Source organism: Asterias amurensis, chromosome 16 (genome assembly GCF_032118995.1).
Source record: "Asterias amurensis chromosome 16, ASM3211899v1".
NCBI classification, from domain to species: domain Eukaryota; kingdom Metazoa; phylum Echinodermata; class Asteroidea; order Forcipulatida; family Asteriidae; genus Asterias; species Asterias amurensis.
In genome coordinates, this window is record NC_092663.1 from 17,304,927 (window position 1) to 17,320,314 (window position 15,388).

Below are 15,388 nucleotides of genomic sequence, written 5' to 3' on the forward strand. Positions count from 1 at the left end.
TGTTTAATAAACATCAAAGAACCATCCGCAACACTGAGCAATTGGACTAGAAGAATCAACGTAGCATTATTATTAGAAGCTACGCAAACAATGTTGCCCCTAAATTTATGTTTTCAATTTTCGATAGCGTCTAGAAAAGCCGTCGTCGTTTAGGCTCAGGCAGACAGTACAAGGCCGTGCAAAATATCGGCAAACTGTTGGGCAGACAAAGAGTTGAGAACGATGTCTGCCATCCATCGCACACATCAATTTTTTAGTTGAATACTGGAGATGTCTCGACAGTTAACTAAGCAGACAGATAGATTTAGCCTTCATAGATCTTGTTTTGTTTTGTTTTGGTCTTGGATCAATTGTTTTCTTTTAATATCATGGGAAATTATAAAAAGAAGGTCTACTGCATTTACTTTTTTTTTAATCGATCGTGATGATTTTCTTTCTCGTAAGGAACAAGACATTGATCGAATTCGGAGGAACGTAAGATTGGTATTTAAAATTTAATGTTTATGAGTCTAGATTTTGTATCAAAGTTAAACTGATTGCTACTCGTTTTAACATTTTAAGTTTGTCAAAAACTCATGAACATGTATGTAAACAATTTTCCTTACTTCCCAGGTTTGATCTAAAAAATAGTAAGACATAGTTGATGTTTGAAGCTTTGTTGGTTTGGAAAATAAGATAAGAATAAATTATAAAGAGTAACTTTGCGGGTACATCCTTTTGTAAAATAACTTTTAGAGGAAAGTTGGTTCTGTATAGAGCAGGTGTTTCGACGTTTCGAACAGTATATATGCCGACTCTGCTCGTCTTTTTTTCCTGAAGACGAGCAGATTTTGTTCGAAACGTCGATACCAACACTTCCACAAAAGATAATATTTTACACATTGTTTTACCCGCAAGTAGGCGCCTATTTATAGTTACTTCTTATCTTTATAAGGCATACCACTTGAGTTCTGACCTCAGTAGAGGTTGCCGTTAATACAAAAGAATTTGACCTCCGTTGATTTATGTCAATTGATGGTAGGTTAGTTGTGTCTCAAGATCGAAATCTTGGAAGCGGCTATGGTTGGAACCATACGGTAATAGCCAAAGCCGTAGCCAAGTCAATTCAATAAGTCGGACACGTTCTCAGTTATACCGAGCTATGGCTATGCGTAGTTCACAGCAAGCAAATACTGAACAAGAAATGTCACATGGCTACACAGATTGCATGATACACTGATTATTTCAGTAGTTTCTTAGTAAACCAATTGTACCAGCATTTTCATTAAAAAAAAATGCCATTAATGAACAGACATTCCCCCTTGTGAACTTACCCCCTATTATTTCCCGATGTCGTTGACCTCTTGTATACTTTATCTTTTTACGCTCATTATTTGCCAATATAAAAGCGCGGCTTTTCCATTAAGCGGTGTTCTCCCCCTGGTGTTTTGTATCCAGCTCGGCGAGGGAAAAATTAATTTCATTTTGTATGCCACGTGCCGCCAAGGTCAGTAAAACGTATGGGAGAGCGGGAGGTTGTCTTTGATAAGACAACGGGCCGGGATAATTGCCTCTCGTGTGTTATTAACTGACCATGAAGATAGCTCTGTGATCTGACTGTCATCATTTGCTACAAAATAACTGAACATTTTCATTTCATATTGTGCGTTGTTTGGAGACTGCTTCGTACATGTTATGCGCATTAACGATCGATAAGATAGTGAAAAGACTGGGTTTGTTTTATCCTTTTGTTCGAAGTGCTTTTAACGCCTAGGTGGAATAAACCATAGTTTAGTATTTTGGTCCGTATTGTGAGCTGTTTCAGCTGTCTGGGACGGATATTTCCGCAGAGATTTTATGATAATTTTGTAAGGGGTGAACTTTTTTGTATGAAACATTGGTCTGTCTTTTAACATTCGTATTTTAATTTGGGAAAATAATATTGTAAACGAATTTTGCAGTTTGGTGTATGCTTTCAAGGTATCTATAGTTTTATGGATGTAGCGGGTGAAACCTTTTTAAGAAGCAAACCATGGGATCCAGTCCACTGTGCGAAATTATTGCATCGTACCACAACCGAGTTGATGAAATTTCACATGGAACCTTCCATTTGTATTGTGAAGGTTTATTTGCATTGGTAATGGCATTGGTATTGTTAACATTACTAACGCCACATTGAGTTCGTATTCGTTCATGGAACAAGCATTCATCAAATGTTATTAATCAGGCGTCATTTTAGATACTCGCCAAAGTCTCGCCAACCAAATTCAAAAATATTTTTCTTGTATTGAGATCTTATGAGAATAAACGAGAGACCGGGAAACATTGGCTCCGAAATGAGCGTGAGAACTGGGTAGCAAAGGGAAAGTCTGGCGGTCGAAGTTGTCCAAAATCCCGAGCGAGCCATCGGTTGACTACCGGTGTTTGCACCGACATCTTTCGCCGGGGCTTCGCTTCAAAAACACCGTCGGTGAATACGTGGTTTAATGAGGCGAAGGGAACATCGTTTGTTGGGTAATGATGCATGGGTTCAGGGTAGTTTCTTCCGCCTGATGAGGGTCCAGGCTCTGTCATGGTATTGTCCCGGAGCGGCCGTTGAACTTCTCTTCTGTTGGCAGAAAAATACTGATTCATATTGGGTTTGCTGCTGATGTATTGTTGAGAGTTAGTGAGATATAAAATGCACTGGGGGCATTGTTATGTTTGCGGATGTTACTAATATAAGGGCTTTGTTAGATTGCATTGAGTGTCTCAGACTGCATGTTGACAATACCTCATTCACAACTTCCAATTCATATCTGATGTGTACATGTAGTGGAAATGGTTGATACAATGACATTATACAAACATAATAATGTTACTTTACTGTTAGTCAGAGTGCTGTACTTTTTTTCATTTGCCAAGCACCCGACTAATAAGACCACCCACCGCCTAGTATCAATAATGTGCAAAGCCCAACCTTCATGTGCTTTGTGGTCCTCACCACATTTTGCTGTGGTTCGTTTTGCAAAAGTTTAAGGAAAAATTACACATAAACTACTCCATCAATTATCTTTTCCTGCATTAGGTAAACCCTGAAGCTCATTTGAAAATTGGATAAACATATTTACTTTGATAATACGGCGGCCTATGCTTCGGGCTATATACAAATTAAGGTTGTTATTTTTCATTTTCAGTTCTGTTCAGAATACGAAATGGAGCATGGCTTTCAACATTCCCTTTTGAAACTTTTTCAATCACAATTTCAGAGTTTGAAGCTAAAGGGGCTTTATCATGCGTATTTTGAATGTAGTCAACAGAGCGTTTATTTAGGCATGAAACACATTTAGTTCTAATGTGTATAAAGTACCAGTTGAATGGAACCAGCTGCCGTGACGTACAACCCAAGTCATCCATCTTGGGTTGATCCTTGAGCCCTGGTCACCAGAAAAATGTCAAACAGTTCCATTTCAACCGCGACTAGTTTGGAGCTTGTTCTTAGACTACATTGTGTTTGATTCATCACAGTTAAGTACGCCATGCGAATCATATACAAACAAAATATTATTGTTAACAAAATGTTGTAAATACTTTTTGGGTGATATTAGAAACTGAAGAGAAAACAAGCTCGTAATTTGAGGGAAACTGTTGAACTCAAGTGATTGAAAAACTCTTACCAGAAAAAAACATCAAATTGTTGTTTTGCGTCTTGGTGTTGAATACTTACTACTAGCCTAATAATATTAAGTCTCGGTTGGTGTCTCGGGCCCAATTTCAATCACACTAAGTTGCTAAGCACAGAATAGTATTGCTTAGGCAGAAACAGGTTGCCAGTAAAAAATAACACTACGTTTGTGTTGTTGTGGCTGCGCTAGTGCCCGGAAATTTGTCAAGCTGTATTTTCTGCTTAGCAGCTTTATGAAATTGGTCCCTGTATCACAGAGCTGTGGGTGATAGGAAAGTGCACAATCGATCTGTCTCGTGTTTATTTTTCTAATCAATTTGCAATTTCTCTGCGTGAGTTTTGATTAAGAAAATTAATAGTTATACAGCTTGTAGATGGAGTTGTTATAAGCACGGCTGTTTATCGATCCGAAGATTGTGTATGTTGAATACATCATCTTAGAAAACGTCTTAAGGGATTACTCATGAAGACATAGGTTAGCGTGCCGAGGTAGGAGATAGATGTCTTAATGTTTTACTCATCAAATGCTTCAAAAATGTATTTTATTTGCCTTTCGACTGCTGGTATAAATGCCTAATCTGTTTGGGTGATTCATACGAGAGAGCAGAAAACCATTTGCGTTTTCCTTGCCACGTTAATAAGAAGCTATTCCAATATTGTAATGTTGATATTTTTGTTTGTTTTTACAGATGATCACTACACGCAACCTTATGAGGCAGTCAGTGAGCAGGCAGTGTGGTTCCGAGCTGCGGTGATTGCAGTTCCCATCGCTGGGGCTTGTATCTTAATTGGGCTCATCTTAATTGCTGCACGCATGCTCAGAAGCGAAGATAAACAATTCACCAAACTAAACGTGGATGTTCGACAGAGGGCGATATTACGGACTCACAACGCACATAATACGACTATTCAGAGAGCACCGCAGTTTCTCGATAATTCTCGCTTGAAAAACATCAACATCACGGGAAATAAACTTGTGGATCCGTTCAATGGGAGACAACACAACAATAAGATAAACAACATGAACAATATGGCGAAGGTTACCAACGAACTTTTGCATCACCAACGATGTGTCAACGAGTGCCCCAGACTAATTCCAACACAACACTGTGGGAAAATGTACAGGGAAAACTTTGATGTTGTATAGCACCAAGACGACTTCTTCATCAACTCACCTGAGTCACCTGATATTATTGACTTAACATTGAATGTAATTTTACCGTGTATTTTTGTATATCATTATGTATAGTGTACAGTATCAAATAGAGAAAAAACTATGTACATAAGTGCGCTTCATATTGTTCTAAAATATCCTTAAAGGTTGTTATAATAATTATACTGTTGTTGAAAATATAGTTATTAATGGTGAGACGATATTTACTTTAAAAGTGTTGGAAAAATGTACTTTCATGACACGGTTTTGTAGAGTTTCCATGAGGAATAATTTGCTTATTTTTTGTGATTGTGGTGAAAGTCATGACACTCTAAATTCAGTTTGTAAGAAATTTGAATTGTTAAGTTGGTCATTACTTAACTTTTTTATTTGATTGTGCTTGTGGGACCTCAGATTGCACTTGGGTTTTAAATACATAGGGAATCATTTATTAATTAACAAAGGCAAGGTATACTTTTGGTAGTTGACAAAGACCAATATTACACTTGGTGTAGGGCCTATCCGAGCATGCATACAACACAAATAATTGTGAAAATTTGGTCTTAAATTATATTCAAAGTAGCAAGAAAAGGCACCCTTGTTGCTTACTTCAGTGCTTTTAGAAGGCTTCATGCCCGAAGCCGTTTTTTTTTTTTTAAACTTCCGCGGTGAAGATTTACCTCTTTCTTTTTAACTACATTACTTCAAAGGGGGTTGTTTTTATTATTGTTTATAATATCAACAGATATCCACTGCTCTTTACCAAGTGATAGTGTTTAACTGTTTGAGTTTTATTACCAAAAGTATACACTCCCTTTAGGGCAGTGCATTTAAAAGATGCCTGGACATCATCTCACGGGAGCATTTTATTTGTAAGTAAAACATAGTGAACGGCATCTAGCAAGTATTTATTTTAAAAGAAAACAATAATAGGAAATTATTTGAGTCAGTAGTTCGAAAAGTATACGGTAATATTTTGTGACTGGCTTTCACTTTCTAGCTCAGTATAATGGCCGTTGAACAGATCCTTCAAGGATTGTGTCCATTTTAGTAAATACATTTAAGACAATTTATTCAAAGATCACAGCACTCTTATCTTGAGGAGAAAGAAACAACACTAACAACTATTCTAGATTTCGAATTGTAGAAATGTTGTTGTTGCTTTGGGTTATTGATCATATTAAGTTGCAACAAGCAGGATGATATTTTAGTATGATGACCGATTTGTTTTACCCTTCGAAAAACCAGCAAAATTATTAAATCTTAAAGAGTCTATTCAAGCCAATGTCAAAGGTCACATGTGTGCCAGGACTGGTGGCCTGGCCTACTCAATGTTCCTATTTTTCTAAGAGCTAGGTATCATTTGCGAAAAATGCACATAAATAAATGGTTTTCGATTTGCTCAATCGCACTTATCTCACATAATAAGTTACTTTTTAGGGCCGTATGTGAATTAGTGGCTGGTCTCAGCTGCGGCTACGACTGTTGCTAAGGGTGTTGCTAAGGATGTACTGTCATTCAATGCATGATTATGCTTGAATCTAGCCGTAGCTGTAGCCACTAGTTCAGACATGGCAGTCATTCTAATGTTTTATAATAAAACAAACAGTTATATGATATATCCAGCTTTTTGCAATTGTTTGCAAACGGTGCTTTCTTGTGAGTCAATGGTATTAAACTAATACACTCCTATAGGGCAGAATTCAATTCACAATTCCAACCCGGTTCCAAACCATTGATTGGACCACACTGGTATCTATGCAGGCATGTAAATTTTAATTAACCTAAAGTTTGTAGTTTGGATGCAAATCCAAAGACGCTTTCATCATTTCATAAAGGAATCGTAAGTAAAACAACTGAGTAATTAATTAATTAATTACAAATGTAGTGATAAAAACATTCACGCTGTAACTTGCCTCCATTGAAATACTTAGGAGTTTGGAGATGACTGCATCTTATATAAATTATAAGCCATAGTGCTAATACTGCTTCCAATTAAATGACCCTTATTAGTTTTGATTGAGAAATGTTCCCGGCTAACTTGCATCAGGTTCTTGGCTGCGTGTTCTTGACTGAACTCCAAACACGAAACACTAATCTTTCATATCGACACACTTTTTTAATGACAGTGGAGATGGATCTAGAAATGTTTACATGTTATTTGGATTATTTTTTACTAAATAATTGTTAAAACAAGACAATGATAGTGAATGAAATTAAGCTTCTAAGTAAATGTCATTGTTTTCCCTAATTCGGACTATTATCAGTCAGTGTAGGTCTCATTTTGTTGTTATTTTTATGCATCTCATGCACAGTAATGAAACATTTTAAAGAGGTAAACAAATTACTCGCCTAAGGAATAAAATGGGACACACTTTGTCTTGTCCTCTCCTTGTTCTCACCAGTTCGAATGAATCGAGAAGCCGTGTTGTTATAATAACAAATATGTCTGACAATAAATATTATTGACAACTTATTCTGGTGTTTTAGGACTCATTGTCTGTGCCGTTTGTTTATCGAATCGTGTTTGATACTGGGGTTGGTTTTGAAACAACAACTACATCTTTTGGTTCAATTTGATAAAGAAACACCAATCTAAGAAGTGGCAAATTGTTCAGAACAGCCATCGTGTTCCCGAGCCAAGGCCTATAAAGTAGAAGGGCCACACACAAGTTGCTGAGCAAGGCACCCTCGGCCTAAAAAGAATTGCACATTATTGAATTGTCCGATCACGTGCTGAGCATGGTCCCGTTGTTTCTTCGTTGTGTTACCTCAAATTTGGCAGCATGGTGACGTCATTTCAATGTCCAGTTGTGAACATAATCATCACACAAAAATTATGGCGCTTTGATGAATTTGGGCAAGCCGTCATAAATTCACTGTGGGCAGCAGGTTTCCTCTCTGGTTGTTTCCGAAGTGCGCCCTCATGTGTTCACTTAAAAACAGTTATACATGGAGGTAGTTTTGATGTCAATTCCGTTTCCCCAAATTCCACCTAAAATCGTCCGTTGGCGACAAAATATGACGTTTTACGGATTATCTGGCTGTTCATTAAAGGCAGAAGTATCACTGGATGTTATAAAGGTATGTTTTTAGATTGATAAAGGTGGGGTTTTTCGGTTTTCTATGTAACGTTGTCCATAATTTAAACTTGAGGATGTATTGTACTGGTACTAGTGGTAGGCGAATGGCAAACCTCTAGTCTACGCCTAGTTCGAGTAGGCAATCTACATACATAAATATAAGTATAAAAACAAAAGTAAACTTGCAGGTACAACCCAATCCAATCCAATGTAATATTAAATCTCTTTCGTCTTTCCTTGAGTTGAGCCTCAGCTCAACAAATCAAATTGAGCCTTGCTTGACGAGCGAGGGCGAGGCCGAGGGAGTGTTGGCTCTGCTGATCGGACTCTTGCTTGAGTAGTGAGGGAGTGTTGGCTCTGCCTCTGCTGATCTGACTGCTTCTTGCGGTTCCCTTCTTGCTTTAAGCCATCCATGGAGGAAGAAATAGACCTACTGTTCAGAATGTCGAGAAGAAACTGGCTCTTTTCAGAGCCAACACTCCCTTACTCTAAAGAGATTAAATATCCCGAATAGCAAAATATCAAGAGAGGGCGCTGTTAAACCCACGCAAAGATATAATAGGCCATGCGTGCGCACGTTGTGCATGACAACACACACTGCGGTAGCAAATGCCCCATCTGCCTACCCATAATGCTTTTGGGTTCTGGATCACGATAAACCATTGTTATGCAAAGCTTCAAACATCACTCATCCTCTGAATGTACACATGTCTGCGTAAAAATGTAAGACCGAAACTGATGTGTGTACTGGATCTGTCATGGGCTTACATGTATGGGCAAACTGTACTTGCTACTTGTCTGTGACATTCAAATTATATCAATTGAGTTTTGTTCTGAAGCATACTGGGCCCAATTTCATAGAGCTGCTAAGCACAAAAATTTGCTAAGCATGAAATTTTCTTCCTTGATAAAAACAGGATTACCAGCCAAATTTCCACGTGATTTTCATTTTCCACGTGATTTTAACAGCTGAATACCAGTAACAAGCAATATGCAACAAATGGAAATTTGGATGGTAATCCTATTTTTATCAAGGAAGAAATTTCATGCTTAGCAAATTTTTGTGCTTAGCAGCTCTATGAAATTGGGCCCTGTTCTTTGCTTCATAGATGAGTACCGGTAAAAACCTTGACCCTGTCCTCTTCACAGTTTGGTCCTGATTGTCATGAAAGCAGCAAAATCAACTGCAGTCATGATAGAAGAAGATCATTGTATTGCAGGGGCTTCCTGTATACGATGAGTTAGCCCAGAAATCATGGCTTTTATGTCACTGCGCGGGATGTAAACAACCCTAAGAGATGAAGTAACATTGTCAACTTACCCAACATCAGATCTTCCATCCTTCAGACAACAAACGTGGACAGTTCAAGCTTTACCGGTAAGTTGTAGTTTGTACATGATGTACTTGTAAATACAAAAAGTTTGTCCTTTTGGGTCAATTTTACAAGGTACAAAAACATGTTATGTTGCAAGGTCCATAAATACTTATTGTGACCCCAAAATGTTTCAATAAACACTACCTGAATTCACAGGTCATGATGATTAAATCACTTGAATCCACTTTCGTCTGAGCATCCTGGCATAAAATAAATTCTGGCCATTAAACAAACTAAAGGAGCACTCTTGTTCACTTCGGATATTTTGTTTTATGTATGGTTTTACTGGGTCATCGTACATCGAAAACTGCACAAAGTCAAACTCTGGGGGCGCCGCTGTAGGCAATAAAGATTGGTCTAATTAGTAAGCAAGGTTTGCATGACTAGGCCCCCCCCCTTACAAATTCTTATTTGTGAGTATTGGTGGCTCTGAGAAGAGCCAGTTTATTCTGCTATACGTTCTGATCAGTGTGCTCTCTCACCTTCTTCTGGAGAATATGTTTTAAAAACTTTTTATGTTCCAAAATGTAAATACGAGAAGTGTACAGTCGTACTTGTACGATTGGTTTCAAAGCAAGTTCGTCTAATTTGCCAAGTTTGACAGTACCACTACCACCTCCACCAGTACCACGTATTTAACGGGATACGGAAGTTATTGGCTTAGAATCTACATATAGAAGGGTGTGTTATGTTATAGGTAACATGCCTGGAATTGCACAGGAAGGTCATGGGGGCGATGGGCATGGTCCCTCTTCAAACTTTCCTAGATGGAAATTCCCTTTGAAAAATGAGAATGGACAAACTGTTGGATGAGCAATTGTTCTTAGAGTAAAGTTTGATCAATTGATGTTGGTTTAAATGCAGTGGACACTATTGGAAATTACTCAATATAATTGTAAGCATAAAAACTTACTTGGTAACAAGCAATAGAGAGCTGTTGATATAACATTGTGAATAACGACTCCCTCTCAAAGTGAAGTAACATGGTTTCGAAGACCAATTGAGTTCAAATTTTCACAGGTTTATTATTTTATGCATACATGTACGTTGAGATACACCAAGTGAGAAGACTGGTCTTTGACAATTACCAATAGTGTCCATGTCTTTAAGAGTCCTGCTAACATGGCCATGCTTGCTTACCAACATGGCCATGCTTGCTTACCAACATGGCCAGTTTGAATCAGTGACCGAACTTATGTTCATCTGTCCTCAGTAATCTTTCCATAAATGACATTAAACAAAAAAAAGAGCAGAAGCCAAATCCAATGTGTACTAAAGTTTATTTTTAAAATGACTTTGGTTAGGACTGATTGTTGAGGGAGGACAAAACTGTTTCGTTTATTCAAAGGCTTTTGAGTAAACTTGATCTTGGCTTGTTCTATTATCTTTGTTGTTTTAACAGAATGATCTTTAGATCCCAATTGTTAATGTTTTTATATATATATATATTTTTTTCTCGGCAGATGAACTTGTACGATTGGATTCAAAGCAAGTCCGTGCCAACATCTGAGAAAGTTAACTGAAACTCTGCCGGAGGACTGAGAGTGAAGATGATGGAAAGACAGAGTCAGATTATTTTAAGGAGCTCACCTGTTAGTGATGAAGCTGTGAGATGAGGCAGAAGTTGCTCAAGACTCTTGATTAGAATGGAACCAGTTGATGGAAAGACATCACCAGAGATGGATGACAAAACTATTACCATGTTTACAGGTAAAAACATTAATTTTTCTCTTTTGAGAAACATACACACGTTCTCTCTTTAAAGGTACTGGATACTATCTTTGGTAATTATTCAAAATAATTGGTAGCATAACGAGTAATGGAGAGCTGTTGATTATGAGAAATGACTCCCTCTAAAGTAACATAGTTGGTGAGAAAGAGGTAATTTATCACTCACATAATAAAAGACTTTAGGCCTGTAGCTTTCTTATTAGGCATCTAAAAGTTTATATTATTCTCTTGCAACTTTGGTGACCAATTGAGTCAAAATGTTCACAGATTTGTTATTTTATACATAATATGTTGGAGTAGAAGTGAGAATACTGGTCTGTGACAATTACCAAACAAGTCCAGCCGTCGATTTCACAAAACTCTTCCTAAGTTAAGACTAATCTTAGGACTTAGGACGAGTCCCAACCCTGCACTGTAGCATGCAGACTTTAAGATTAATCCTAAGTTAAGACGAGTTACTCGTTCTAATTCAAGATAAGACGAGTCCTAACTCTTTGTGAATCGACCCCAGTGCCTTTTCTTATTAAAATTTGATTTTGTGTTTGATTTTAGAGTGGGATTGGAACCAATGACCTCTAGATTAACAAGCTGGCGCTCTACCTACTGAGTTACATGTTTCTAGTCTAATTTTGGCGGTCTCCCTAGTCTGTCAATATCTTGGTCTGGGTTCCGTCTCCTCAACATCTTTTAAAGTCCCTGGAAATTTGTTAATTTGAAGTAGCCCTAGCGGCCTTACACTTTCGTTTTGTACTACAGTGACGTCCTGGACATCAGGGTACATTTCTGGGGGGGGGGGGAAATTTTCACAGCTTCATAACTCAAATCTTACCTGCAAGAAAGCACCAATTTCAACAGATTTACATGCCAGGGCAGCATATGTTTTTCTGCGGTGGGTTTTAATCGTCATATATTCTTCACAAATCCGTAATTTTCATGAAATAATGCAGCTCCCAACGTTAAGGAATTCCCCTTTTTGTTCGTACTCTCAAAGTCTGCCGTGTATACACAAGACGCTAGACGCGCAAATTTTGAATTGTGTTGTTAACGCTGTGCAGTCAAGATACGGTGAGCAAGAATTCATGCGTCTAAGCTTGCATCATGCACCCGAATGTATACGCGTACGCACGACAACACTGTGAGAAATCGATCGAAACGGGAATTTGTTAACGTTGGAAGCTCCATTATTTTACAAAAATGACGGATTTGTGAGGAAAATATGAGGACCAAAACCCACCGCAGAAAAATGTATGCCGCCATGGAATGTTAATCTGTTGAAATTAGTGGCTTGTTGCAGGTAAGATTTAAGTTATGAAGCTGTGACATTTTTCCGCCCCAGAAACGGGCCTCATAGTTAGGACTCTGTTCCTGTGTACAGAGAAAGAGTCCTATATAGGGCTAAATTTGAAGCTGCTTGTTTTTAGTCTGCTTGACTTGAATCTATCTTTCACCCTTTGAGTATTTCATCGTTCTCTTCATGTGCTTGGAGGCTTTTGGCCCTTTATAAATGTCTTTATCTTCAAGTAGGCTTCAATCCTTGATTCTGATTGGTCAGTCCATAGCAACAAGAGTGCGACAATATTATGCGGCCCATACGTGTGTTCTTCGTCACGCGACAAGTTTGCTTGAAGATAACTACGTTAACACACGCTCGCTTGTGGAATAAGGAAAAATGTAGCGTTTCTGTCTCCCATATTTAACGAGGCCAAAGGCCTCGTCGTTGGGTATGGGACGCAGAAGCTCTATATATTTTTCAGTATTACACTCCTGATTGTTTGATAACTTATTATTATTATTATTATTATTATTATTATTATTATTATTATTGTTATGAAAATTTTGTTTTGTTCTTCTGTGTACAGGGACAGTCCATTGGTCACACAGAAGCTTTGAAATCTACAAGAAAGGAGCGATGTCTGTAGCTAACTGTAGAATGCAACAAGCCTCATTGAACCCAAGTCTCGACACTCCTGGAGTGACAGGTCTTTTCTTAAGCTTCAACAAGCCTCGCAGAGAATGCAACAGCCTCCCAGAGAATGCAGCAAGTGTCGCAGAGAATGCAACAAGGCTCGCAGAGAATGCAACAAGACTCACAGAGAATGCATCACGCCTCGTAGAGAATGCATCATGCCTCGCAAAGAATGCAACAAGCCTCGTAGAGAATGCAACAAGGCTCGCAGAGAATGCAACAAGCCTCGCAGAGAATGCATCACGCCTCGCAGAGAATGCATCACGCCTCGTAGAGAATGCATCACGCCTCACAGATGATAGTCTTCAGTGGTGAACGATGATGAAAGTTGATGCTGCTGAAGCAGAAAATTGCTTAACATTTTCTCCTAAGCAAGGTAAGCAGGATACATGAGGCATGCTATTTTGGTTGGTGACGTTATCCTATTAAGCAAGTTTATGTTGTGCTTTGCTACGTTTTCAAAGTAGATGTACTGGTAGATTCTTTGCAGAAATGAACAATGTATCTACCACATTGATGATCTTTCAGATGGAACACCATGGAACACCGACTCTCTGTAATGGACTCTACGAAGGATAAATACTTTCCTGACTCTAAAGAACTTTGGATGAAGGAGATTCCAACCCTATGGAGCATAGCATCATGAAGAAGTTTTATCTCAAGACATGACGTCTGGATTCAAGATAAAGGCTCTGGACACTATTGGTTATTACTCCAAGTAATTATTAGCATAAAAACTTACTTGGTAACGATTAATAGAGCTGTTGATAGCTGGTATAAAATTGTGAATAACGGCTCCCTCTGAAGTAATTTAGTTTTTGAAAAAGCGGTAATTTCTCACTCAACAATAAAAACTTCAGGCATGAAGCCTTTTATCAGGCTTTTAAAAGCACACACATTTTTTGCGACAAGGGTGTTTTTCTTTCATTGTTCTCTTGCAACTACGATGTCCAATTGAGTTCAAATTTTCACAGATTTCTTTTTTACTTTTTTGTTGCGATACACACACAAAGTGAGAATACTGGTTTTTGACAATTACTAAAAGTGTCCAGTGCCTTCATATTTTGATATATAAATGTTCAGATGTAAAGGATCTGACTTCTGTGGATTGTGTGTTAGGTCATTATTTACTTATTGCAAAAAATGAAGTAATTAACCATGCATTTTCAGAAAAAATTGAAATAAAAACACCATGAAGACCAATGTTCAAGTTATCGCTTAGCATTTATTAGATTTTGAGAATTATTTGTGTACAATTTAAACGTCTATATTTATGACGAGTTTTATATAAAATGTTCATTTGAAAAAAAATCATCCAAACGCTTTGAAAAATAAATTTGAAGACAGTATTTTTGTACTACAGTGTGTGGAAAAATTTTCTTTTATCAAATTTGACACTTAAAGTTGAATCACAAGGGGTAAGTCCAGCTTTTTTAGCCATTTTGGGCCTAAAATTGAAAAAATCACAAGGGGTAAGTCCAGCATTTTTAGTCATTTTGGGCCTAAAATTGAAAAAATCACAAGGGGTAAGTCCAGCATTTTTAGCCATTTTGGGCCTAAAATTGAAAAAATCACAAGGGGTAAGTCCAGCATTTTTAGCCATTTTGGGCCTAAAATTATAAAGATCACAAGGGGTAAGTCCAGCATTTTTAGCTATTTTGGGCCTAAAATTGAAAAAAATCACAAGAGGTAAGTCCAGCATTTTTAGCCATTTTGGGCCTAAAATTATAAAGATCACAAGGGGTAAGTCCAGCATTTTTAGCTATTTTGGGCCTAAAATTGAAAAAAATCACAAGAGGTAAGTCCAGCATTTTTAGCCATTTTGGGCCTAAAATTGAAAAAAATCACAAGGGGTTAGTCCAGCATTTTTAGCCATTTTTGGCCTAAAATTGAAAAAAATCACAAGGGGTTAGTCCAGCTTTTTTAGCCATTTTTGGCCTAAAATTGAAAAATCACAAGGGGTAAGTCCAGCATTTTTAGCCATTTTGGGCACAAAAATGAAAAAATCACAAGAGGTAAGTCCAGCATTTTTAGCCATTTTGGGCCTAAAATTGAAAAAAATCACAAGGGGTTAGTCCAGCATTTTTAGCCATTTTTGGCCTAAAATTGAAAAATCACAAGGGGTAAGTCCAGCATTTTTAGCCATTTTGGGCACAAAAATGAAAAAAATCACAAGAGGTAAGTCCAGCATTTTTAGCCATTTTGGGCCTAAAATTGAAAAAATCATCGGGTACGTCCAGCATTTTTAGCCATTTTGGGCCTAAAATTGAAAAGATCACAAGGGGTAAGTCCAGCATTTTTAGCCATTTTGGGCATAAAACTGAAAAAATCACAAGGAGTAAGTCCAGCTTTTTTAGCCATTTTGGGCATAAAACTGAAAAAGACACAAGGGGTAAGTCCAGCATTTTTAGTCATTTTGGGCGTAAAATTGAAAAG

At 37.7% G+C, this 15,388-nt stretch overlaps 2 protein-coding genes across 5 annotated transcripts in view; both read left to right on the forward strand.

The window, feature by feature from the left end:
* Nucleotides 1–7,244, forward strand: part of LOC139949079 (BMP and activin membrane-bound inhibitor homolog) — a 43,028-nt gene extending 35,784 nt beyond the window's left edge. Inside the window, exon 3 of the mRNA XM_071947483.1 lies at nucleotides 4,333–7,244. Within this exon, the coding sequence (XP_071803584.1) occupies nucleotides 4,333–4,790 (458 nt within the window). The 3' untranslated portion in view covers nucleotides 4,791–7,244. The remainder of the gene's footprint in view (nucleotides 1–4,332) is intronic.
* Nucleotides 7,245–7,741: 497 nt separating this feature from the next.
* LOC139948881 (uncharacterized) lies at nucleotides 7,742–14,577 on the forward strand. Of its 4 annotated transcripts, none has more exons than XM_071947239.1 (5): nucleotides 7,748–7,880; nucleotides 9,029–9,257; nucleotides 10,719–10,965; nucleotides 12,846–13,328; nucleotides 13,432–14,577. In XM_071947239.1, the coding sequence occupies exons 3-4, from the start codon at nucleotides 10,902–10,904 to the stop codon at nucleotides 13,265–13,267; spliced, it is 486 nt and encodes a 161-aa protein (XP_071803340.1). In that variant the 5' UTR covers nucleotides 7,748–7,880; nucleotides 9,029–9,257; nucleotides 10,719–10,901; the 3' UTR covers nucleotides 13,268–13,328; nucleotides 13,432–14,577. The 4 variants fall into 4 exon arrangements, with proteins under 4 accessions (XP_071803342.1, XP_071803340.1, XP_071803339.1 ...); XM_071947238.1 differs by having other exon boundaries at nucleotides 13,481–14,577; XM_071947240.1 differs by having other exon boundaries at nucleotides 7,754–7,880; nucleotides 9,100–9,257; nucleotides 13,481–14,577.
* The last annotated feature ends 811 nt before the right edge of the window (nucleotides 14,578–15,388 follow it).

What these genes read in the sequence shown, in the direction of transcription:
- LOC139948881 (XM_071947241.1), top strand. Translation starts at nt 10,902, where the DNA reads ATGGAACCAGTTGATGGAAAGACATCACCAGAGATGGATGACAAAACT. An exon ending in AACTATTACCATGTTTACAG is followed by an intron (nt 10,966 to 12,845) that starts GTAAAAACATTA and finishes TTCTGTGTACAG; the next exon opens with GGACAGTCCATTGGTCACAC.